The 27,433-nt window shown below is 42.7% G+C and overlaps 1 protein-coding gene across 1 annotated transcript in view; it reads left to right on the top strand.

The window, feature by feature from the left end:
- PTPRZ1 (protein tyrosine phosphatase receptor type Z1) overlaps positions 1–27,433 on the top strand; it is a gene marked incomplete at its 5' end in the record, with an annotated part of 151,248 nt that overhangs the window by 38,840 nt on the left and 84,975 nt on the right. The window contains one exon of the mRNA XM_082486705.1: positions 3,638–3,703. Coding sequence (XP_082342831.1) covers positions 3,638–3,703 — 66 coding nt within the window. The remainder of the gene's footprint in view (positions 1–3,637; positions 3,704–27,433) is intronic.

Raw genomic sequence — 27,433 nt, 5'->3', positions numbered from 1 at the left:
GAGCATTTGCCACCATTATTCCCAACTTCGTGGCTCTCAGGCACTGGGCTGTGCACTGTTTGGCCAGAATATAAAAAGAAATGAGTCTCACAGCCTCAGACAGAAAGCTTTGGCTTTGAAGGAAGGTAGAAAGGGAACAAAAAGCATCTAATGATATCTTGCATGTCTCCTTGACAGGCATAGAAGGATAACCATAAAACTGTTTAAAACGTGATCCCGCAGCCGAGCTGCCTTGTTCTATGAATAAGTCAACAATGTGTGGAAGCATGTTCAACAGCTTCCTGGAAGCAGAAGAGAACATTAAGGATTTTGTGCTTCATAAAGCAGCACCTCAACCAGTAAAATGCAAACTATTTTGGGCACTGGCTGGAGATGTCACTCAGTGTCACTGGAGTCACGCTGGCTGTCAAGCTGATCAAGCCCAAGTATCGGTATCATAGATTTACATATCACGGAATCACGGAATCACAGAATTTTCAAGTTGGAAGGGACCTCTAGAGATCATCTAGTCCAACTCCCCCACCAAAGCAGGATTGCCCAGAGCACATTACTCAGGACTGCATCCAGGCACGGCTTGAAAATCTCCAGGGAAGGGGACTCCACAGCCTCCCTGGGCAGCCTCTGCCAGTGCTCTGGCACCCTCACCGTAAAGAAGTTTTTCCGTGTATTTGAACGGAACTTCCTATGTTCCAGCTTGTGCCCATTGCCCCTCGTCTTGTCACTGGGAACCATTGAAAAGAGCCTGGCTCCATCCTCCTTCAACCCACCCTTTAGATACTTGTACGCCATAATAAGGTCTCCCCTCAGCCTTCTCTTCTCCAGGCTAAAGAGTCCCAGCTCTCTCAGCCTTTCCTCATAAGGGAGATGCTCCAAGCCCTTAATCGTCTTAGTTGCCCTTCGCTGGACTCGCTCCAGCAATTCCCTGTCCCTCTTGAACTGGGGAGCCCAAACCTGGACACAGTATTCCAGTTGTGGCCTCACCAGTGCAGAGTAGAGGGGGAGAATGACCTCCCTCGACCTACTGGCCACACTCTTCCCTATGCAGCCCAGGATTCCATTGGCCTTTTTGGCAACAAGGGCACATTGCTGGGCCATGGATAATTTACTGTCTACCAAAACCCCCAGATCCTTCTCCTCAGAGCTACAACCACAAATTTGACATTGGTTTTGCCTTCTCTTCTGTGAAGATGTTCTCATTATTACTATATTCACTTAAATTAAATGTAAGGAATTTAAAGGCACTATTTAAACAGAAGTACCTGCTGTCGTATACCGTGAGCAAAAGGGATGTCAATTTGTGAGCTCGATAAATAAAAATGAAAATAAAATCATTTCCTTCCAGCTGGTCTCCACACCGTTAGCTGGTCAACACTGACAGTTTACACGGCGGCGCTTTATGGGATGCGTGGTTGTGTTTTGCCGGGGCAGTTTACACAAGTCACTCGAGGGAAGAATCACTGCGCTCGCTTGTCCTCATACGCTCACGCGCAGCTTTTCTCTGACACCCGTGCTAGCTATGATTCCTCAGTTGCTTCCTTCTGCAGCTGAAATTTGCTTTCCTTCCCCAGTTTTGCCACATATTTGTAGTGGAAAGAGGCAAGACCAAAACCACGGAGAATCCCTGCAGATGTGAGAAGGCGCGCGGCTGTGAGTGTGCTGTGAAGGGGCTGTGGGAGCACAATAGGTGAATAGCAGAGGAAAGAAGGTGTATGAACTCCAGACGTCTCCTGGCATTTATAAAGACTTTCCGTAAGATTTACTGGGTCTATAAGTGTGTAATGCACCAAAAAAAAGTGAACCTTGCCCCTTTTTTTCTTGTTCATTGAAGCTATCGCTCCTTGTCCATCAGACCTCCATGTGGAATTCAAAAAGTGGTGGGACGCTCTCACGCCCAAAGCCTGCTTAGTTAGCATATGAATGCTCAACTAATTGTTTGAAGTAACAATTACGAGGACAATGGATGAGGGAGGAAACTGGAGACAGCAACTAACACCTGTGAATCAGAACTTAAACAGCTTTCTTTTACATAATTAATTAAAGAAGCAGGCACAATGCACATTGACTTGAAAATGTGGTCCAGAGACAATGCCGGTGCATGTAAATCCCTTCTCAGGGCCATTACTTACATGTGAGGTTTGATCTTTTTGTAAAAGTCTTAGTCATGAGTGAATGTTGCAAAGTGTTGCAAGAGGGTTGGGTTTTTTTTTGTGAGGAGGGAGAAAGGGAAGAGAAAAAGATTTTAGAGTAATTGCAATTTCACGGAGGAGGCAGAAGTCCTGATGAAGTTATTAAAACATATGGACTTCAGATAGGTAGCAGAAAGTCATTGTAAGGCACAGAACATTTCTAACCTTGCAAATAGTAATTATGATTTAACGTCCCGTAACCAGCACTACATACTTTTCGGCATTAAAGAAAAAGAAATGGATGCTATGAAACTGTTTCATTAAATTCTATTTATTGCAGAATGTAAGCAGAATTCTGTGGCAGTTTCTCAAGGAAGCAATCCATATGCATGCTCAACGTGCTCATATGCAATTATTTCTTAAATAGGTTGTATCGTGGTTCTCTGGAACAGTATTTAATGAAGCTAGTTAACATTATGACTCTCGAAATGACAGTCTCAAAAAACCTATATCTGCCATTTACATATATTAATAAGTATTAGGGGGCATAGTCATCTCTTTGCACACATCAGTAGTGTTGCTAGAGTTGTACCGGCATAAAAAGGATAACAGTGAAGGTTATTCAGTAGTCAGAATAAATCAGTGAGTGTATATACAGTTAGATATTTCTCTCTAGAGAAATATAATGTCATTAAAAAGTATGTAATATCTAGCTTTCTCTCTCCATAAAGTTTATGGAGATACAAGTAGCTTCACATACTTCAGCTATAACATTGCTGATGATAGTACACAGTGAAAGGACATTTTAGAATATTTTGTTCACTATCTTTAAATAGTATCACTAGGACAAAGTTACAGAAAAGATGAAATGTCCTGACCACACCAAGGCAAAAGTTTAACTCGCATTGGCTTCTAGGTAATCTAGATTGGTTCTTTCTAAAGGACATCGGAGGAGATGGTTTCTTCAAGGAGGAGTTGTATTATTCTTAAAAGAGAAAGCATGGTTGTGATGAAAAATGAAAGAAAAATAGAAAGAAAGAAAGAGAAAGAAAGAAAGAGAAAAAGGAAGGAAGGAAAGAAGGAAAGAAAGGAAAGAAAGAAAGAGCAAGAAGACAAAAACCTGGGTGGAACATAAAGAAAATAGACATAATGTGAACATTTAGAAAGAAAACTGGGTGGAGTGAAGTTTGGGGAGAATAAACTGTTGGTACTACCAGTATACATATGTCAAGTCTTAAGCTAAGAGTTAAAAACTGAGTCACAAATTGCACTCAGATGAACTGAAAAGCACTTCTGTGCTTTGTTTGTGTCCTTTATATGCTACAATGTTGATGGTATTTGTATTCTGTTTAACCAATACTTACTATGCAAGGTCCAGGATAAGGAGAAAGTAAGTAATTAATCAGTAATTAGAACGTTGGTTATCTTGTAGGAGGGGTGTGTGTCATCTACACTTCATGTACCTGTTAGGCTTCTGGTTTTTATATTGTAAATTCATTGCTATTTTGCAGATTTGGCATACGGATACTATAGGCAACAGCGGAAATTGATTGAAGAGATTGATTGGTCATATACAGGTAAGCAAAACTGTCTATTGAAGAATTTATTTTGCTTTGATATTTTCATGTTCATTGTTGTAACTTCAAGAACCTGTTATGTCTGTATATACCACTTCCTATATGCCTAGACAATTGCTAAAGTAAAAATTTAGGAAATGAAGTCTGAATAATTGCAGGAGTGTTGCAACAGGAGAGACTATTTTAATTTCTTACATCTGTTACTTTTGCAAAGAGAAAGTTCTCACCCTTAAAACCTTAAACCTGAGATATGACTTACCTGATGAAGGCCGGGCCAATAAATTTTTACGTGCTCTTTTATCATCTGAATATTACTGTTCTGGCAAGTTTGAAAAGCTGACAGAAAGGCTGAAACAAGGCACAGCACGTTATGTGGGTAAGAACATATCCATATCCTGCATATCAACTCCTGCACTTTGCTTCTGAGCACCTGAGCATCCTTTCCAGCTCCCGCCCTGATTCTCCTGAAAAATCAGTCATTTGGGCTCTCTCATTTGCATAAGTACGAAGGGTGTACCCTTAAATTCTGCACCTTTGCCTCATCACAGAAGGACTATGGGAAATTCACAATTTGCCTCCTAGATTCTTCTGTAAAAGTCAAGCCACTTTCAGTAATACTGAAAAGGTAATTTTGTCCTAAATGGTAGGTTTATTTTACCCAGAATGTAAGAAGTGACTTCCTGAGGATGTGCATTGACTCTTACATTTTTAATGATTTAAGTTACTATTTCAAAACCCACGAATTTATGAAAAGAAATAAGGACTGTCAAATTTCAGTGTTTCATATATTTGGTTCAAAATATGTTCCTGTAGTTAAAGAAAGTTACACCATTCTTTTTCTTTCTCCCAGTCTCTTTCTCATTTTTGAGATATTTTTTATCTTTCAGGGTAAAACATATCTAACAAGTTTTGAGCCTAGAGAGAATTGAAACAGGCTAGTCATAAACCCTTCAAAATGAGATTTATAATGAAAACTCCCACTTACACACATTGTACTGCAAAATCCAAGCGTAAGATCAATCAATACAGTATTTCATGTTCCAAACCCATCCGTTTTTAAATATTGCAGTTAGGGGAGCGCAGGGATAAGCCTCCAGGATTACAGGTGACCAGAGGGCAATTTATGAGCTTAAAGAATAGCGAATGGGTTTTGCATAGGATATTGGAGGGTAGAGCTCTTCCCGAGCCTGCAGAGAGCACCCATAGAGCTGTGCAGCTGCGGCAGCAGCCGCAGGTCACGTTTACTGGATGTTTTGGATGGCAAAACGGCACAGACTCCGTAAGCCAGAGGATTCAGACCTGCTGGTTCTCTCGCTTATCATGTGAGATACCCTCGTGTAGTCATCTCACTTCACGTGCCTTGCCCTAGGGACTGCCGTTGGCAAAGCCTTTCGCCCTGTTCAGGCCTGTATAGTGAGGTGCGTGTGGTGCATGGGGTGGCCGAATGCGAGAGGAGCCCTGTTCAGCACTGTGCACCCTCACTGCCAGCCTCCTGCCCTACAGTCTCCTGCCCTGCAGCCTCCTGCCCTACAGCCTCCTGCCCCTACAGCCTCCTGACCTACAGCATCCTGCCCCTAAAGCCTCCTGCCCTACAGCCTCCTGCCCTACAGCATCCTGCCCTGCAGCCCCCTGCCTCTAAAGCCTCCTGCCCCTGCAGCACCCTGCCCTGCAGCCTCCTGCCCCTAAAGCCTCCTGACCCTAAAGCCTCCTGCCTCTGCAGCCTCCTGCCCTAGAGCACCCTGCCCTACAGTATCCTGCCCTGCAGCACCCTGCCCTGCAGCCTCCTGCCCTGCAGCATCCTGCCCTACAGCATCCTGCCCTGCAGCCTCCTGCCCCTAGAACCTCCTGCCCTACAGCATCCTGCCCTACAGCCTCCTATCCCTACAGTCGCCTGCCCCTACAGCCTCCTGCCCTGCAGCACCCTGCCCTGCAACACCCTGCCCTACAGTCTCCTGCCCTGCAACACCCTGCCCTATAGTCTCCTGCCCTGCAGCCTCCTGCCCTACAGCATCCTGCCCTGCAGCCCCCTGAAGTACAGCATCCTGCCCTACAGCCTCCTGCCCTGCAGCACCCTGCCCCTAAAGCCTCCTGCCCCTGCAGCACCCTGCCCCTACAGCCTCCTGCCCTACAGCCTCCTGTCCCTACAGCCTCCTGCCCTGGAGCACCCTGCCCCTACAGCCTCCTGCCCCTACAGCATCCTGCCCTACAGCCTCCTATCCCTACAGTCGCCTGCCCCTACAGCCTCCTGCCCTGCAGCATCCTGCCCTACAGTCTCCTGCCCTGCAGCACCCTGCCCCTAAAGCCTCCTGTCCCTACAGCCTCCTGCCCCTAAATCCTCCTGCCCTACAGCCTCCTGCCCTGCAGCACCCTGCCCCTGGTCCTGCCGCCCCCCCAGGCCCTCTGCTGCCAGGGCTCAGCAGGGCCCCAGGCTCATAACCCACCTCCAGCCGTGGTGCGACATGGATTTTCAAGGCTTTTGCGGGAGGGCTGTATGTCACTCAGGTACTCGTGTCTGGGGCTGCCCATTGTATTGCTGTCGGTGTGGTATGTGGTGGGTGGGGGTTTCCTGAAGTACCAGGTAATTGCTTCACGGCATGAAGGGAATACACAAATTTAGCTTTCACTTAAAACCCCACAATCTTCCTGAATTTGAAGAAAAATCACAAATTTCAACATTGTGCGTTGAAGGCATAGAAGTCTAGAAGCTGAGGCATATTGATTTTGATCTCATTTATTTATAACAATGTATTTATTTATTTTAGTCTTATCATTTTATTCCTGGGGCAAGCGATATCAATTACTGTATGTATAACTACTATACCTGGCTCAGACTTACAGTTTTGAGGCATAGACCAACACGCACATTTCTCAACAGATGACCTATGCTTTGTCAGTTCATCCGTTCCTCAGATACCAGTTCTATTCTTGTGTCTTACAACCCCCTGCCTGAAAGTCCTGAGAAATTAGCCTCTGTGTACCAGTGGAGTGTTATGAATGGGCCTTGGGATCCTGCAAGCGTGAAGTTTAATCCACCATAACTAAGGAAAATCTGACTGGCTTGGTAAACTCATCTGAGTTTGAGCAGATGTAATTCTCTGTATCAAATAAGAAATTTCGGATACCTTAACCACAGCAGGTCAATCCACTCCTTCACTGGGATGGTGCTGTGACATGAAAGTAAAATGGAACTAGAGGAATAACTTGAAACTTACCTGCTGAAATCATGCAATTTCTGAAGGTGAAGTTTCATAATAAAGCAGTTTCACATACTGTAATTTATGTGACTCATCATCAGATTTTGACTCTTGGGTAAATGTCTAATGAAGGCATAAATGTTACTGGAAACATTTTGCAGTACTTCTAAGGGCTCTGCTTTAAGCCATAGACAAATCCTGCATGTGCAAGCATGAATTTTTAGTTTTTTTGTGTCCTGACTTTGCATATATTTGCATAAACAAATACAGTGTGAAAGAAGTGAAAAGTGCAAGTGCACATTACAGATGCATCCAATTTTTTTCAGGAATAAGGGGGTTCTTGAAGCTCGTTAATTAGTAAAATGACTTTATTTTAGCAACCCTTCATTGTTTTTTTCATTAAAACATTGACAAAAATAAAAATTTTATAACTACATGAATATTTTCAAATTATGTCATGTACCAAAAGCAATTCCAACCATTTTTGTTGTAGAAAAAACAAGTGTAGTGAGAAAGTTCATTTCCTCAAATGAGTTGCATACTAACTGATGACCAAAGCTCATTTAGACATTATTTAGCTGTGCCACTAAGGTTAGGCAATCTCATGTTATTTCAAACGATAGAGCGAGCAATATGAACTTCAATTATTGCTCTATCATACAGGTGAAAGATTAATTTTTATTGATGCTTTGTTTGTCTCCATTGTTTTTGGCAGAAGGAATGATAAAATGCTGTTTTCTGGGTTTTGTTCTTTGTTTTTTTTAACATGGCTGGTTGATAATAGTCTGTGAAAACTCCAAGTCTGAATGTTCACATGTAGAATTATCAAATGACACCACAAAAAGATATTTTTTTTCCAGTGAAATTTCTTTGGTTTTTACTCTTGGGATTTGGGTTCTTGTTCACAACAAAGAAGTTATGTGGTTTAGGGGAAAAAAACAGACCTGAATTCTGCTAACAGTGAGAAATTCTAAACAGCCTTCTAGGAATTACAAAAGCTGACTTTTTTTTAAATTGAATTTACCATGTAAATGAATAGCACAGCCAGTTCAATGTTTTTTGTCGCATCGTTTAGGGGAATGAAGTTCAGTTTGTTCTGCCATTCATGATGTGATACGCTGATACACAGTTGCCTCATAAATACTGGCAACTGATCCTGAGCATAGGGTGATTTTAGAATAAACTCCTGGGTCTCTGGGTATTCAACGACCAATTTTGTTGTTTGCGAGCAGAACGTGAATCATATTTCCCTTTTCTCTGGGGAGAAGATTCATGAATCACAGAATCACAGACTAATTTAGGTTTGAAGAGGCCCTTGGAGATCGCCTGGTCCACCCCACTCCTCAAAGCAGAGTGAACTTCAAAGCTGAAGCAGGTTGTTGAGGCCTTGTCCAGCAGAGTTTTGAAAATCTCCAAGGAGGGAGATGCTGCAGCCTGAGCAGTGTGTTCCACCGTCATTTTGAAGATTTTTTTTTTTTCATTTACCCAACTGCAATTTCTCTTATTCCAACTTGCAGCCGTTGCCTCCTGCCCTTTCCCCGTGCACTGCTCTGTAGGTTGCCTTTACATAGCAGTAGACTTCCAGCTGGGTTCTCCTCTCTTCTCCAGCCTCAGCAAACTCGGGTAGCTCAGCCTCTCCTCGTACGTGAAGTCCTCCAGCCCCCTGATCATCTCAGTGGCCCTTAGTTGGTTAATACCCCTCTCATACTGGGCTGGGGAGGAAGTCGAAACTGGACTCCACGTTCTTGATGTCACCTCACTCACGTGCAGCAGAGGGAGATAGTCGCTTCCCTTGTCCGGCTGGCTGCACTCTTGCTGATGTAGCCCTGGACTTTCTTGGTCTTCCTGGCTGCAAGGGCACACTGCTGACTCACACACAACTTGTTGTCTATCAGGATAATTAATTATGAGTGTTTCAGTTAATTTTTAATACCTGGTGTATCTCAGTAGTAAAACTTGGCAGTACATTGATGATGCTCTTCTGGCCCTTGCACCAATATGTTCCACAGTAATAACGGCTAAACGTAATGGTTTGTTGGTTTTGCTCCCATGTTGAACATTGAACTAATCTTGTTAAGCTTAAAATTGTTATCATTCTGTCTGATTCATCACCCCCTGGAGATATCCCCCTAGTTTATCATTCCCCGTTACTATCACTACACAGACAAACCCTTAGTTGTCAGTTGAAAGGCTGTTTTTGCCAGGCTAAGTCCTGGAAATTGGCACTGATGCCTTCAAATGTTGATGCCTGTAGTTTGGCTCAGAAATGAAAATGGCCTTATTTTCAGTGGTACTGAGAAAATGTCATTCTCTTTCTTGCCCAAACAAGACCTAATGTTTTAATTTCAAGTGTTATTCTATCATCTACTGAAATTAACAGCATATTGTGCAGACAGTGTTCACTCTCTCAGAGTGATAAGACCAATGTTTCGAGCTGATGCCCAGGCATGGGATGCAGAGAGGCTCCTGCTTATACTTATTGCCATAACCCCCAAGGCCAATCAACTTTGTTATTTGCCCCGTTGGAGGGGCGGAAGCGGAAAAGCATAGTGGGGTCCCACCTGCGGGGAGGAGCGGACAGGACAGGTGACCCAAAACTGACCAACGGGGTATTCCATCCCATCTGCCTCATGCTCAGTCTAAAAGCTGAGGGATCAAAGGGTCACGGGGCTCTTCCTTCAATGGCTGACGTCTGAGGAGGACTCTGTCCGTCTGCCTGTGATCCCGATCCTGAATGCAGATCCGGAATCCAGTTCCCGTCCGTCACTGAGTCCAGCCTGGGACTGCCCCAGTGCCAGCCGGTGACGTGATTGTCATCTCGGGAGCTTGATACGGTTTTGTATATATTTAATTATTTCTTTTTATTTTATTATTAATATTTCATTAAAGTAGTTTAGTTCCTTCTAAACTCATAAGTCTCTTTTTCCTCCTCTGCCTCTCTCTTTGAAGAGGGGTAGAGGGGAGCATCTGTCGGTCCCATCTGGGGTCCCCCATTTCCCCACTAGCGGATTTGGCCTAAACCACAGCAGTGGGAGAATGGGAGGCACCAGCAGGAGCCTGAGGGAGGTGGGATCCAGGAGCTGCTTGCTGGACCGACTGATTTAATAGCCAGTTCTGCCAGACCAAGCTGAAATGTCTCCTAGAGAACCCTGGCCAAAAGCTGATGAAACCTCCTGCCTTCACTGGCTGGATAAAACCGTGCTCTGGAGAGATGATGCATACCAAATTAAGTTCACATTTTTTCTTGCTAGCTAACTACTGTGGCAGTATCAGCATAACTTTGTGAGAAGGTCTGGTCTTTTTATCACCTCCCCTGAAATAAATCACTTTGTGTTTTATATTCACCAAGTATAATTATGACTGATGTGCTGTATCTGTTGTGGGTAATAAAGAAAAGCCTATACTTTTGGGCCCTGTGGGTTCCTTCTCTAAAGGATGCAGCATAAGAAATCAAAATAACCTGCATTCTTTTATTAACTCATATAAAAATAGCTCTGCAGAGGGTCTTTTCTTTTTTAGTAGACCTTATGCTTCAGGGGCTGTCACACCTTTTCTTGCATGATAGCTCATTACATGTATTTACATCCCCCAGATCACCCAGTCACTCATGGTTCCAGTGTTTTTTCATCAAATTCACAGGCTCATTAATTAAAAAGCCTATGACATTATTATGGTTTTGGGAAGGTTGATGATTCAGCAACAGAAATTACAGTGTTACGCATCTGTTCACATTAAAGAGACAAGGTGTCCTCAAGCGGGAAGCTACATGCTGGCATTGCTGGCCCTAGAGAAATCCCTTTTAGGATATCTCAGTGTACTGAATCAACAACACAAAGTATGTTATTCAACACAGGATATCTATCCAGTATATTTGTGATCAGACGTTTGAATTCGTATGAAGCGATACGATTCGGAAGAATGTTGTGAGCATCCTTTCTTTTTGATCAGGAGAGCTGATCTTTGAGCAGTAGAAGGCTAACTAGCAGCAAAGTGCAATTTGTTTAACTTTGATTCAGTCGCTATTTGCTGGATAACCTGCATGCAAAACTGTTACAAGGGGTTTTTTTTTGGAGGGGAGGTAAGAGGATTGGAACCCATATTCAAGGACCCTTCAAAGTCAGATGCTTGTAGAACAGGTAGGAAGAACCATATGTTGGTATTCGTATTTGGCTCCTCACTGGTAAAATTTGAGCATTTTTCTGCCAAGAAAGATTTAAGTGATCTGTTTGCCAGAGGTTCCTGATAAGGAACTCTGATAAGACCTGTTCCATCCCTCATTTCACTCCTTAAATGCTATAAGCAAAGGAAACAGCTGGGTCGTTTTCAGAAACTGCACAGCATCTCATTCTGAGCATCAACTAGATCACAGGAGGATTGGTTTCAGAAGTGTAGAAATCAAAACGTGAGGTATTTGCATAGTGTGGCACTGCTGTTTTGATAAGGTCTGGCCAGGGGTCAGAAAGATGTAGGACTACCCATTAAGTAAATGCGCTTGAAAATTAAAAGCTTTTTTAGGAATGCTGTCTTTGGGAATACAGCAAGTAAAATGAAAGAAGCAGATTGTGGATATCTCACAGTAGACTACACACACCCTCTGGTTAAGCCTCTTTGCCCTTCAAAATGGTCATAAAAGTACCCTCGTGTAGATACTACTGAGTGATTTCTCATTTACAAGTGCATTCAATCTGTGCTGCAGTGGGAAGGATATGTTCTTGAGGACTACTTGCTTACAAAATGCACAGATGATTACTTTGAGATCATCATCACCTCCATATCAATATGATTTATGGATTTGTGAAGTTTAGAGCCCAGCAAATAATTCTCCCATTGCTTATGTTTACAGAAGGCCTTGCTTTACTCACCTGCTACAGCCTATTTAGGACTTTCTTATGAACATTTTTACTCAAAGGTTATTCTGCTGTTTTTCTAGCAGTTTGGGGTTTTTTTTTCCTATTGTATTCAAATCCCATTCATCTCAGTATGCACTGTTTGCTAATGTACTAGAATAAGGACAATAACAAATTCTGTGCAGTGTGCTCACAACTTCGAAGCCATTCACGACCTTGCTGTAACTCATTAATTCAACAGAAAACAAACCCTTCTTTTTTCCATGAGTCAATAAGGGTTAAAGCAGTTCTCCAAAAGGCACGGTTGGACAGGTCTGCATGGCCAGAAGCGCAGAGAGAAGGAAGATGAAGGGGAAGAGGAAGAGTCCTGAGAAGGAGAGGGCAGGGGGAGTGCAGTCTCCCTCTTTGACAGCAGAAAGCTCTCCTGGAGGCTCAGGTGTCCCCAAAGCCACAAGCACCACAAACTCAGTGAGGGATGTGTGCTTGGTATTTTGCAAGTGCGCCTGACTTAGTTAAGCAGAGCATAGGAGGGGCAGCACATACTATTTCAATTTCTAAATTTTGAGTGCTAAGTTCCTGCATGTTTCTGTAAATAAACTTGAACCTTGTTTTCATGCTGTACTTTGGAATTTCATTTTCAAGTGCTATAATGCGACTTTTTTCCCCACAAAATAATATTTTTCCAAAACTTTTCAAATTGAGAAATGAGGGAAACCCATCGGCAGTTTTATTTTAGACGAATCAGCCTTTGCTGAAAAAATAATCTAAGCCACTGAAAAATCCTGACCTTTCTAAAAATAACTTGCAGAAATGGCGCTTCCAGTTCCATAGGTCTGCCCCTGCCATGTGTAAAGAATGTCGCCTTCTCATTTCAGAGGTGAAAATAAGCTTCTACTTTTCTTCAGCTGTGGGTTAGAGCCAGCCCAGTTTGTAGCTTGGTGGCTGGACCCCGTGCTCTCTTGTGAAGCGTTAGCACGGTTGTTGCGGTTCTTTCCGCCTGCTCGCGGTTGCAAAGGCCGGGAGGTTGTGCGGGTGTCAGCAGTAGCTAGTTCGGTCTGCAGGCTTGCTGTAACTGGTAGTAATTCATGACGAAGAGGGTAAATTAGCGAGGGGCAGAAATAATTTTTATTTGTACACAGAATACTTTCTGTCAAGAGTTTCTGAGAGATGCTGTGTGGCGTTTATTTATATACAGTTGGCGTATACGCAGTGTCGTGACTGGCACGTTAGCACAGTTCTAAGAAACCTGAATCATACAGGAGGGTTATGCAGCTTATTATTTACAATGGGGAGATCCATTCTAGGAAGTTTTCCCAAAGAAATCTGTGCCCTGTTTCTGTACCAGGGTTGCAAGCTTTCCACACCACCCTAAAAAATTAGGGGTCATGTTGAAAAGCTGCTTACATCCCAAAGAAAGTATATCAATGGCTCCATGTCCAAGTGGTGAGCAGTGACAAGTAGTGTTCCTCAGGGGTGGGTACGGGGACCAGTGCTATTTAACATCTTTGTTGGTGACATGGATGTTGGGATGGAGTGCACCCTCAGCAAGTTTGCTGCCGACACCAAGCTGTGTGGAGCGGTCAACATGCTGGAGGGAAGGGATGCCATCCAGAGGGACCTGGACAGGCTCAAGAGGTGGGCCTGTGCAAACCTCATGAAGTTCAACAAGGCCAAGTGCAAGGTCCTACATCTGGGTTGGGGCAATCCCATGCACAAATACAGGCTGGGCAGAGAATCAATTGAGAGCAGCCCTGAGGAGGACGACTTCGGGGTGTTGGTTGATGAGAAGGCTCAACATGAGCCAGCAATGTGTGCTCGCAGCCCAGAAGCCAACCGCATCCCGGGCTGCATCGAAAGAAGCAAGGCCAGCAAGTCAAAGTAGAAGATTCTGCCCCTCTTCTCTGCTCTCGTGAGACCACACGTGGAATATTGCATCCAGCTCTGGAGCCCTCATGAGAAGGACATGGACCTGTTGGAGCGGGTCCAGAGGAGGGCCATAAAGATGATCAGAGGGGTGGAGCACCTCTCCTATGAGGACAGGCTGAGAGAGCTGGGGTTGTTCCGCCTGGAGAAGAGAAGGCTCCAGGGAGACCTTATAGCAGTTTTCCAGTATCTGAAGGGGGCCCACAGGAAGGATGGAGAGGGACTTTCTACAAGGGCATGTAGTGATAGGACGAGGGGTAATGGATTCAAACTGGAAGAGGGTAGGTTTAGAATAGGTATTAGGAAGAAATTTTGCACTGTGAGGGTGGTGAGGCACTGGAACAAATTGCCCAGGGAAGTTGTGGATGCCACATCCCTGGAGGTGTTCAAGACCAGGCTGGAGGGGGCTTTGAGCACCCTGGTCTAGTGGGAGGTTCCAACCTAAACCATTCCATGATTCTGTATGGTTCCAAATTAAGGCTCTGTGCCCCTGTACTTGTCCTTGAATTTCACAGCCTTTCTTCCCTTTGCCTTTTTTTTACAATTGTGGTGCATATGAAACCACTCTTCCACATTCAAAGTCATCCATTCACGTGGAGAAAGTCCTGCTGAAAGCTGTCAAAGTCTATAACTGTTAATTTGCAGCAGTCCACGGGAAAGTGTCTGTGGCACTGTACATCCCCTAGATTTATCAGCTGAACTGTTCCCTCCATTGTTTGGTTGCCAGAATTGCAAGTTCAGTTCTGAGCATCTCTTTCAGCTGTGAAAGGTGCACAAAGTCCTTTTTGTGACAAACCGGATCAGGGCATCTAGCTGCATACATATTTAGCTAGTTCTTGCTATGCTTCAACTGTTGTGCTCGCAACAAACTCCATATTCATCCTGTGGCGTCCTCTTTCTGATCTCTTCCAAGAGCTTTCTTTATGAGAAATTAAACTATGGCTTGATCTGATATTGCCTGGCATTGATCCTATTTTAGGAGCCACAGAAACAATTGGCTGTCTTCTTCCATGATTTATCATAAATGCTGCCTTTAAGAGCTATGCTGTTTTCCCTCTGAATGTGGTGCTTCTCTGTCAGTGAGCTTTATCTGGTGAAAACTGTGTTAACCAGAGACATTTTAAAAAGGCAGTTAGGAAAATGAAGATGTTAAAAATGGAGAAGTAAAGAGAGGGACAACGGGTGGAATTCTGGACAAGAGAAAGGAGAATCATTTACATGTAAGGACTTGGGAATTTGTTTTCAAACTTCTGGTATTTCCCTACCTGTGTAAGGAGTCAGTTCAGGGTTTGGGTGCAGAGACTGACAACAAATATTTTTACTGAGTTAATGGCAAAAACAAGCACACGACAGCAAAAAGCCCACTGTGCATTACCCTGCCTGAGTAACTGAAAGGGAAAAATGGAAAAAAAAATACTGTTGCTGGAGTATTTAGGAATACTGGGTCAATGGTTCATAAATTCTTTCCTCCTATTTCAGAACAGAGTGGATTTTCTGCCTGCTTGTACAAGTTCTGGCCACTTTGCATGCACGCAGCACAGTATGATCAATCTCCTTTTTTTTTTTTTTTAAGCTATTTTTTTTCTGTCAGTTTTCAGGAAAGCAAATGTTTATAGCTGGAGTGCTTGTCAGTGAAAAATTACAAGCAAGGATTTTTTATTGTTATTCAAATATATCCTCATGAAAGCTAGCATTACAGTAGGGCTGTGGTATGTGTGAACAGAGCATTCTAAACAGGAGCATGAGCGCATTACCTCTGTGATTGTTATTTTACCTGCTTTCAGGGTATCCACAACAGATCGAAGGTGACCAGAACAAAGAGGCAATAGACAATATGTAACATGTTTTCCTGGGGAGGGGGCACATACTTTAAATAATGCAACCGTTCGTTTTCTTCAGCTGTAAGTACCTGCTTCAAACAGATTCAGTACGTTACCATAACTAACCTTTACCAGCACATTTAACCACCAAGAAGGGATCTCTACACCTGCCAGTCCTAATGTGACCATACCACATGTATCTGATCAAAATGAGATCAATACTCATTCTCCTCTGCATAAAAGGAACCGATGATAATCTGTTGCAGTGGCTTGATCACACATCTGAAGTTCCCTTTGACATCATTTGCTTTGTCTAGAGAAGCTGCGGAGCATGTGCTGGAAAGAGCTTTTCTGGATGACTTCCCATGTCTTCTCCCTCCATCCCTTTCTCTAGAACAATCTCCCAGCCCTTTCCATTTGACACTTTTTGTCATATTGGCTTTTTTCCTCTCTTATGGTGCAGCCATGACTTCTTTCCCTTTTGCATTATAAAATTCTTCTTTTTCCCACCATCAAATGATTGTATAGTGTTTTGTTGCCTACTTCTCCCTGACATTCATTAATGGCTGCACGAAGCAATTGCCGGTTTGCCACTTTATCTCCCGTGTTTCCAGGAGAAACTCTTTCTCCTCCCAAGTAACTAATGGAGAAAGAGCCAGCGGAGTGTTTCCTTGACTATCTCGCAGTCTCTCCCAGCTGCCTTTTCCTAAATGTCAGGGTCACTCTCCAGCGTGGTTACCATGGTGCGTTGAGCTGGCATGCCCTCGAGGGCTCACAAACGCCAGCACACCCACTGCACGTTTCATAGGAACATACGATGAGGGAAGGCACTTACCTGCTTTATCACAGTTAAATAGAACATAAAGAAGGGGACTTTTTGGTGCTTATTCTGGATAAGATTGGTCCCAATTTGGTGCCGTCAAAACCGTCAATCAATTAAGAATATTCTCTTTGTCCTCCATTTGTGAGAGTGTTGGTATATCTATAGATGTGTTAAAAGTTACATATATAAACCTGCTGGTGAGCTTGCCAACTCAACAGGTCAGTACATAAACGCAAATGCTGATGAAGAATAGTGAGATTTACACTGTGCTGTATTCATTAACTACCTTCTAGAAAAAGATTTGAAGGTGTTTTCTATTTCCTCATAATTTATTATTCAATCTGAAATATTGCTATTAGGAAAAAAGCTTTGCTTTGATATGGTTTCCTGGTGTGAAAGTCAATACAAATAAAGTACATCCTGCATCCAGCAATCGGAAAACATTATTTTTCAAACCTCAGGTTTATAGCTAGCAACCTGTAGATGGATTTGTAGCTGAAATAGCAAAATCCTTTTTAAAATGCCAACAGATTAAAAAACTCACTTTGAAGTCCTGTGCTACTGAGTTATATTGTTGTCTCAAAAATATGTCATTCACTTCACAAACCGATTTCAAACGTAAACATGAATAAATACCTTTGTTCCAAATAATAATCTACCAGTAAGTTCTGTTCCAGTCACTTGTTTCAGGTTAAGTTGGCCATATTCTCTTCAACAAATGGTTAGGTAGACTGGAAACACGTTGCATGAGATTCAGTGATCATACAGAGAAGAGCTCTGAACTGCAGTATACTTTGGTCCATCTCCTTGATAAATGTTTCACGTAAACAAAATATTCTTCTCCCAGTTGCTCAGCTTTAGCCCTTGTAAATGACGTCAGCAGGATTTTCCAGTGTGATTAAGTTCCTTTCATTGAACTGTTCAGGTTTTTCTTATTGGGACCAGGTGTGGACTCCCAAAGTCCGACACTCTGGTGTTACAGGTGATCATGCCATCGAACTCTAGTATAAAATTAATCAAACTCTGTTTTAAAAGTAGTTGTGATATTTTGCTTCATAGATCCACTTGAAAGACTATCTGAGAAACTCACTCTTGACTTTTCAGCCTTATCTACATTTCCAAGGTAGCTGTGTTAGCGGACCGTTGAGGTCATCTGGTTCTTCTGATAGAATCGGTTTGTTTGTTTTTTGGAGAGTTCTTTTCTATTGCCAATATTTATTTACCTGCACTGATAGCATTCTCCTGTTAGTTTTTTAAATTAAACCAAGATAGTCTAGTCTCTTGTCCCTTTTTGATCGCTGCACTAGCTTTTTCTGTTCACCCATGCTTCAGCTAAAATTCTTTTGTCTTCAGCATGGGTGACCAGCATCTCCTGCACTTAACCCAGATGAACTGTCCCCAGGACTTTGTGCAGGGACATTAATACTTTCCTATCTTTACTAGGAGTTGCTTGGTTGGAGCTTCAGAACACACTGGCCTTTCCATCATACTGTCTGTTTACAGTCCTCTGAGACTGTCAGACATGATCTGATTCTCCTCCTCCCCCGTGTTTTTCCTATGGTGAGAAACTCATTAGTAACAGAAACTCCCACTAGTAGTCTCTAAATGTACGATTTTGCAAATTGCATTGTTGAATTTCATGCCATTTTTACTACTTCAGTTCTCAAGGTCAGCTGTTTTTCCCATATGCTATACTGGACCTCCCTGTAATGGCATGTTTTCACACGTCACGTCATCAGTAGCTGGAATTAGCAGAACTGAGAAACTCCAGTTTCCAGCCTGGTACCTCCCATTTACTGCTGCTAACTATTTTTCTCCCTCTATTGTGTTTACTAAACAGGTGAAAGTACTGATTTGTTAGATCCTGTGGTAACAATTTTGGGTATTTACTGATGTATTCAGCACAATTACACAATCTTCAGTTTTTCAAAGACTTCCAGTCCGTCCATCCGTCCTTCCTTCCGTCTTTTCTTCCTTCCTTTCTTCCTTCCTTCTCTCCTTCCCTCCTTCCTTCCTTCCCTCCAGCCTTCCTTCCTTTCTCTTCCTTCCTTCTTTTCTTCCTTCCTTCTTTTCTTCCTTCCTTCTTTTCTTCCTTCCTTCCTTCTTTTCTTCCTTCCTTCCTTCCTTCCTTCCTTCCTTCCTTCCTTCCTTCCTTCCTTCCTTCCTTCTCTCCTTCCATCCTTCCCTCCTTCCTTCCTTCTCTCCTTCCATCCTTCCCTCCTTCCTTCCTTTTTCGTACCATCCTTCCTTTATTCCTTTCTTTTCCTTCCTTCCTTCCTTCCTTCCTTCCTTCCCTCCTTCCTTCCTTCCCTCCTTCCCTCCTTCCCTCCTTCCCTCCTTCCCTCCTTCCCTCCTTCCCATCCTTCCCATCCTTCCCTCCTTCCCTCCTTCTTCTTACCATCCTTCCCTCCTTCCCTCCTTCCCTCCTTCTTCTTACCATCCTTCCTTTATTCCTTTCTTTCTCTTTCTTTCTCCTTCCTTCCCTCCTTCCTTCCTTTTTCCTACCATCCTACCATCCTTCCTTCCTTCCTTCCTTCCTTCTTTCCTTCCTTCCTTCCTTCCTTCCCTCCTTCCCTCTCTCCCTCCCTCCTTTCTTTCTGTCTCCCAAGATATCTGAAAATGGATACCAGTTAGAGAGCCGGCTACGTCCTCATTCATATTCTGCAGGCAAATTCAGCCTCGCTTTAATTCCATTGACTTTACAAGCATGAGTCAATATAAGGAAGTTGGCTGAGAAAGTGTTCTGTGTCCCAGGCAAAATATCGCTTATGCTGAAAGTTTATTTCCTGTTCAAGCATCATTAAATCGCAATGATTTATAGTCTTAAAATAAAGGCTTGTATGAATATTAAATACCCAGTTAGCAGCTTTATTATGCTATCACCCACAGATAAATTTCTATGTAAATAACATTTTAATTATTGCTGTGTAAGTACTAAATTGTACCGCAACTAATTACCTATATTGAAATTTTGAACTTTAGTCTAACAGCCTGAACTAGAGGCAGCTGAAATCATTGAAAAGATATCCCTTGACTTAAAATTGAACTTCAAATCAGCCCTACCATATAGTTATGACCAATTTATATCACATTAACAATTGAGTATCTTTCTAAATAAAATCTGAATGTTTCTAAATAAAATCTGAATGTGTGTATTTTAGCAGCAACAAAGTGAGTAGCAAAAATACTCAGAAATGCATTGAGAATATTTATTCTACTTTCAGTGTGTAAAAATTATTAAATGATTGGAAAAATTATCATGGCAAAACTAGGAGCGTTTGGCAATTAGGTGAGGAATCACTCTATAATACCCGATGGCAATTAGCTGTCCCTGTGCAGACTCCTCATTATTTTACATTATAAGAGAAATTACAAGTGTATTAGCTTGATTCTACAAAGTTGATCATCAGTGAAAATTAATGTTGACATTTAATTGTCCTGAAACTTCATCTTTAATATCTCACTAAGATGAATGGTTTGGTTTACACTTTCCAGAGCTATTGTTTCAGTCTATGGTAGTAGCAGATCCAAAATAATGCATGCAAGTATAGCTTTTTTTGCACAACCAAGAATGATGGAGACTTTTACAAAATTAATGGTAATGTGAAAACATAAAGTAATTCCATAGAGCCTATCAAGGTATATCCAACAAAACTTCTTCCTAGATGTGATATCCTGCACTATTTTCACGAATATCTTGGATGACTGAAGAAAGGGAGGCATTTGCAAATTTACAGAGGAAACCATGTTGGTAGTTGCAAGAATTTTTGGTGACATAATCAGAATTCAAAATGAGCTTGATGAATTGGAGAAATGTTTTGAAATCAATCAAATAGAATTTGTCAATACAAGGTAACGGCAAGCACAAATTACTGCAATGGGAAATGAAAACCAGGCATATAGATGCAAAATGGGAACTGTCTGGTTAGGTGGCTGTATGGCAGTCAGCTATAATTGCATCTGAATTAACAACATGCGGTTGTTGCAAAACCCATGCATTTTGAGGTGAATTAACAGGAATGATGTATAAGGCATGGGAGGCAATTATTCTGCTCTACTTGTCACTAGGAAGGTCTCAGCTGTACTTCTGTATTCATCCTTGGGCCGCACACTTGTAGAAAAGACAGTGATAAATTGAGAGAAGGCCCAGAGAAGAAGCAAAAAGAGTGATGGGAGCCTAAGAAAGCCCAAACTCATTGGGAAAAAAACTGAAGGAAATTCGTTAGTATAGAAAAGGGAGTATGATAACAGTCTTCAAATATTTAAAAGTTGTTATAAAGGGATCAGTGTGTCTTCATTCCACTGAAGTGACAAGGATGAATCGGTTTAATTTGCAGAAGAGTAGGTCTAGGTGCAATATTAGGAAAAACTAACTGACAATAGCTAAACTCGGGTTGCTTAGGAAGGCTGTGGAATCCCTCTCATTGAAGCTCCTGCAAAAAAAAATGGGGAAGGCAAGCATTAGTGAGGGATAGTCTAATTATACTTGATCCTGTAATGAAGGAAAGGACCCAGATGACCTTTCAGTCTTACACATCTGTGATGCTTTGGGGCAACTTAAGACCCTATTTAATCATCTTTCAAACAGCACTAGTGTATGTGTTGTTGCGTAGACAAAGAGAATACTGCCAACCATTCCTGAAGTTACCCAGATTTTCAGTCCTTAACTACTTTGTTAATTAATCATCAACCACTTGTCTAAGAGAGTTATTTTCTATGCTAGGTCATTTCCCCATTTTTGACTGTTTGAGGCTGTGGGAGGAGGGACTGCAGGGAGGATTCCAGACAAAAATGTGGTTTTTGTGAGACCTAGAAAAGTTGTATTAACTTTTCTGAAAATAAAATGGCAGTCTTTTCTCTGAAAGCCCTAATATGTCCTCATTTTGGATCTGGAACCTGGAAGGATGAGGTAGTTTTTATTTTATCAACTCACTTTCTGTCTAGGGTGAGTGTTCCTTGGGCAAGCTCTTACCACTGTGCCCTGACATAAAATATACGTAGGATTAATATGTAGAAATAATTTAATGTTATCATCTGGGCGATGTAGACTACTGTAATTATTTTGAATGGAAATGCAGTAGGATCCAGTGGAGCAGAAAATTCCGTGTGAGGGAAGAATTTCTTAAGCCACTCAGACTTCTTTCTAGGGCTTGTCTGATTTGCACCTACAATTCAAAATTGACATGGAAGGTTTCTTGTAACTCTAAGTTCATAACATCTCGTGAGTTTTGTCAGTCACTTACTCCTCCAAAGCTTTTGGATCCCATTTTGAAACCCAAACTGCTTTGCTTTGCGTAGACATTAAAACATGTTTTGCTTTTATTTGGACATTCATTGCAGACAATTTGAGATCAAATTGATTTCGTTTTCTGTCTCTCGGACTACTGCAAGCCTGCGGTCATGCGTGCTTGCTTCTGTCTGAGGGAAAAGCTGTTTATAGTAGAGCTGTGCGGGCTGGCAGCGCTGTCTTTCTCATGCTGCTGAGCAGCTCTGACCAGCTGGACTGTCAGCAGCTGGAACCTGCCGACTTTCCTGTCGGAGCAGCCCGAGGGTTGGATATTCTGCGTTTGTCCTGCTTTTAGCCTCCTTTGTATCTGTGGACACAGCGTGGACAAGCAGAGCCTGTTGTTTCATCGAGCCTTGAACAGTCCTTGCCATAGCAATGCAGCCGCGCAGCATCACCTGCTCACCCAACTAACGGCTTCTAGTGGAGGCTCTGTATTTGTCCTAGCATTCACGTTTTATGTTAACGTGACAATATGAGAAATCAGCTTTTGCCAGCATGCTGTCGCAGAACACCTCCACAGCTTCCTTCGAGCAGCACAGTGCATCACTGGCGCTCACGCATTTGTCCTTGGTGAATCAGTTTCCTTCGTGTCACACTTTTTCGCTTTCTACCTAGCTGATGAGTTCCTTATAATATTCCCAGAGGTGACTGCACCGTGGTGTATGATGAATCTGTGTCCCTGGGAGGATAATGTTAGGTTTCTTTTGTGTGTCATAATGATACTGCATAATGGCGCTAGAATATATGCCTAGAGATGGAATAGTTACAAACAAAACCAACTCAACAGTAGCAGATCTAGAAAAAACAGCTGTAATCACTTTTTTAAAGGTCATGCTTGCACCTGCATATCCTCCTCACCCTTTCGTATCTGTTCTTTAAAACACAAACTGCTTTCTCTTTGCTGAGCATCCCAGAGCAATCACATAATTGTGTAAGTTTTGTATGTGCTTTTATAATAAACTGGCACATTATAGGAGTATGTTTAAGTAGATGCTCTTTTAACCTAAGATATAATAGTACACACATGTAGGGCCTGGTTCTAGCTAAGCTGCCCCTTGAGGTTACTGGGAACTGAAGGCCCTACAATTTACAGGCTTATGCACTTAGCTGGTTTAAAGACAGAGGTGCAATCAGGAAAAAAGAAGTCTTTGTCATTTCCCAAACATCTTTCTTTTTCCTTCTGACATATTTCTATAACCCATGAAGCGGCTATTCTAGATGTCAGAAATCGCTGGCTTTTTTCTGTAAGTGGAGTGCAGAAGTGCTGGTGTGGATGAGGAGCAGGGCTGTCCGTCTCTGCCTAAGTGCATCGTATCATGTTCGTCACACTCAAGTATCACTTGTTGGGGTTTTTGTTTTCTAAGGAAGCATCCACTGCTATTAATTAGTTAAAGTGAAATGAACTATACTGTCAAACAATACTTTTCCATTATAACACCCTTTTGAAATACATTCAAATTTCTTTTTATCTACTTGTACTCTTCATCTTACACACTCCAAAGTTTACAGCTTACAGTCTCCAAAGTTGCAGGCTGCTACATGAACTGTAACTACTCTATCTACTCTCCTACAGCTCCTTTCTTCTTCCTGCAATGTGGTGCAATTTTCCTGCAAGCTAGCGCAGCTCACTGAAATTGAGGTTCCAGATGCAGCTTCCCCACCTCTCAACTTAGATTGTCTCTGAATAACAGGCAAACACCGGACCTAGAAGGAGAGACCGGACTTCAGGCTGTTCCCTTGGCCTCCTTCCCCTCCACTAAATGCCGTAACCAACAAGGTGAAAGCCAGGCTGATTGCCTTGAGAGCTGAGGTCCCTTGCTGCCCAGAGGCCACAGCAGCCCAGCTTTTATGGAAAGGATAACCACTGCTGTCTTTTACTGGGTAGGCGTTTTCCTAATGTCCTGGCACGACTCCTTCAGGAGGAATAAACCCAAGTCACTGCTTCCTCACCCAGTGCTCTAACTGCTAGCGCAGAGCTATCTGTGACCATCGTCCCCGTTACCATTAAGAGAGAACCAATTGAACTGGACAGATTGGACTGCCCTTTGAAAGGTGCCTTCCTGCAATATGGCCAGTGAAGAGAAAGAGGCACTTAATCTCTGAACACTGGATCTCCCCCTGTAAGTCCTTTCATCTTCAGCTGCGTAGCGTGTTTCACCAATTGCATTAGATGTATTGCATTAAGCCTGCGCAGTGCCACAGAGAGGCCAAAAACTTCGGCTCATTTTCCCCCTCAGTTTCCTGGTTTCGTTTGAGTGAATCTATAGCATATGGATGCTCAGGAGAAAAACATCCTTTTAAAGTAGGCAATGCGATTGTCAGACCTCAAAGGCTGACAAATGCTATCCTTCAAACCAAGTAATCTGATTTTCTTGAAAATGACTGACCGGGTTTCAAGTTGGCAGCAAGCATCCTTTAAACGCTGTGCAGGGCAGCAAACCTGCAGTTTAAAAGCCAAAATCTTAAGCGGAAATCCAGCTTGTGAAATATTGAAATGGCCAGATGTTTCTTAAAGGTTATTTATATATCCACTTCTTACTTTTCATCCTCTGCTTCGATGAAGGTTGTTTTTACATTCCACAGCTCCTGTAGGAGGCTGTGCAAGGAGTTATTAATAAAATATTAATCCTGTCATCCCACAGGACATATTGTTTATAGCATCACAGATGCAGATTACATCTCAGATCAATGGAGCAATTTTTTAAAAACCTCTTTCTAAAGCAGCAGTTGGAGTATGATTACAGTTGTCCACAGTAGTTATATCATACAGCAAATTAGGAAATAAGTGTCAGGACCTATTATTCTAATGGGGGTCTTGTAAGATTTTTAAACAATGTAAGTAGATGCCAGACTTGCAAACTGATGACCCTCTTTGAAACAATACCCCCAGTGGAGAGGAGAGAACAAAAATACTGTTGACTTGTGCATGGCTGTCGGGTTAATGCTTCACAGGAACCCACAATACTAATCACCCTTCTTGAATGCAAGTTCTTCCTTTCTTTAGCTCCTTCATAAGGTATCCCTTAAGCACTCATTAGACCAACGCAGCTGAAAATGGGTAAATTTGTTTTCAGTGTCAGCTACCACCATTTCAGTCCTGGTCAGATACAAAGGAGACAGCACTATACTGCTGATGTCACTCTGTTTCCTGCAATATTTGTAAAGAAACGTTTTGGTTTCAAAACACATTAAAATAGAGTAAGATCTTATTACGCTCCATCAAACGCCCAGTATGTACAAGGATGAGAACTATAAAACTGTATAAGGCAGAGGGTGGAAATTCTCCGTCCTAAATGGCTATTTAAGTAGCACATCTGGAGAAATGCAACTGCCAAATTTGTAGCAATCAGCAGCAGCATTAACAAGGGAACCATTGTGGTATGTGTAACGGCAATATTTATTTTATGCAACTAAGAGTTTGTCCTAATACCAAATTAAATTATGTACCAAATTAAAGGCAAGATCATGCTTTACAGTCTTTCAATGGGCTCTACTTATTATGGAACAGGGACTTGTCATACGTGATCTGAAGGGGTGAGTTTACGCAGATATATAGCTGCAGTCAAGTCGAATGGCACCGGAACGCAGAGCGTGCAAGGGCAGGGAGTAAAGCTCCCTCAGTACTCTGTGCCTGCAAGCTGAGGGTTATTTGAACAGTGGTCAAATGTTCTCAGGAAATGTGTTTTAATTAAATTCTGCTCAGCTAAGAAGTGAGACAAGGACACAATTGTCAACAAAATCCCTCCTTGATGTGCGACTGAATGCTAGTATCATGAGTCCCTCACAGAGTCCGTCAGTATTTTGCTTTGGTGGATTGGCAGTAATATTACAGGTTGACAGCGCAGAGGCTGGCAAGGACAGTGCTCTTCAGGCTCCGCTTACTGATGTTGCCAATACGGTCATAGAATATAATTTTCCAACCTGTGGAATAGTATGCACAACTCATCTCCCGGTTTTGTGGATCCCATACATGAGATGGGGTGCCCAGAGTGCCCGTGCAGAACACTTGTAATGCCCCAGGAGCTCTAAGCTCATGTATAGCTTATGCAGCTCTGCTGAAGGGTTTTCTTTCTGACTTGGCTTTACAAGTCCGTATTACTTTTTTTACGAGGTCCAGCATAATGGGAAAAGACTATTACTGTATATTGTCATCATCATCATTCCAGATGATGGGGCAGAGTGTACCCTCAGCAAGTCTGCTGATGATATAAAACCGGGAGGAGTGCTGAGGGACCTCAGCAGGCTGGAGAAATGGGCTGACAGGAACCTCGGGAAGTTTCACAAGGGAAGGTGCAAATACCTGCACCTGGGGAGGAACAGCCCCAGGTACCAGTACATGCCGTGGGCCAACCAGTTGGAAAGCAGCTTTGCAGAAACAGACCTGGGAGTCCTGGTGGACACCAAGTTGAATATGAGTCAACAATGTGCCCTGGTAGCAAAAAACAGGTTAATGGTAACCTGGGCTGCATTAGGAGGAGCGTTGCCAGCAGGTCAAGGGAGGTGATTCTTTCCCTCTACTCAGCCTGGTGAGCCCACACCTGGAGTACTGTTCTGGGCTCCTCAGTACAAGAGAGACACGGACATATTGGAGAGAGTTGAGTGAAGGCAATGGGCACAAACTGAAACATAGGAGGCCCCCTCTGAACATCAAGAAACACTTCTTTACTTTGGAGGGTGACTCAGCACTGGCACAGATTGTCCAGGGAAGCTGTGGAGTCTCCATCCTTGGAGATACTCAAAAGCTGTCTAAACATGGTCCTGGGCAACAGGCTGTAGATGACCTTCTTTGAGCAGGAGGGTTGGACAATGACTTCCAGAGGTCTCTTCCACCCTCAACTATTCTGTGGTTCTGTGGTTCTGAGTAAGTCTCACACAAAAGACGGATCATTACTAAAATGGAGAAGGAAAGAAATACAAGAACAGATGACAAGGGTGAGTCAGTCTCAATACAAGTTTGTATGGCAAGTCTCCACAGATTAAGAGTTTCGAAGTCCAGTCCAACCACCAGTCAAGGAATTATTTATCAGAACTGCGGTGTGACAGGATATTAACAGAAGTAAAGAGGCAATACAGAAAAAAAACTCATTTTCAACAGATCTCTGTGACTCACAGTCACAGACTGGCAGTATTTTCTCTGAAGTCAAAAACATCTTTTCTTTGCAGAAACAATTCCATGGAAACTCCACTCACTGAGTCTTCTAGATTTGATGTTTCCCCACAGGGAGGTAGGCTGTACTGGAAACTAAGAGATTCTGGGTATTATTCCAACATAAAGCTGATTCTCATGAAGGGAAAGGTTGTTCCTGCCTACAGCAGAGAGAAATTATTAAAAAAGAGGTCACAATTACATATGCAAGAAGCTGTCTACATTTTCTCCAAAACTTTAATTTACATAGTGCTTTTGCCTTGCTTTCCCACCCCCAAGCTCCCACCTATTTCTAACCTAATATGTTATTCCCTATCTTAGAATTGATGCAGAAGAATCCTCTAATTAACCTACAGAGTTTTTTGATCAGCCCCTTCAGAATGAAATCTCTGTGTAAATGTCATGCAAGTCGTTCAGGAGTGAGACTAATCTTTTCATATCTTCAAAACTATACCAAGAGATATCGATTCAGTACTTGGGCTTTAGTATGCTTTGCCTGTGCAATATGCCTTGGCTGGAAACTCGGCCTTATATCTCCTCTTTGACCATCATAATATTTTGCCACACTTTCCACCCCAATTGCAATCAATGCCTACATTAGTCATCCACAGTTGCCCTGGTTAGGAAAAAGTCATACACAGGTCCTCAAAGAATGAGAGCACTGAGAGACTGTGACACATACACTGTGGT

Source organism: Vanellus vanellus (assembly GCF_965231255.1).
Source record: "Vanellus vanellus genome assembly, chromosome: 1".
Lineage (NCBI taxonomy): Eukaryota > Metazoa > Chordata > Aves > Charadriiformes > Charadriidae > Vanellus > Vanellus vanellus.
The sequence above is the reverse complement of the archived record's forward strand: the minus strand, read 5'-3'. Positions and strand labels throughout refer to the sequence as shown.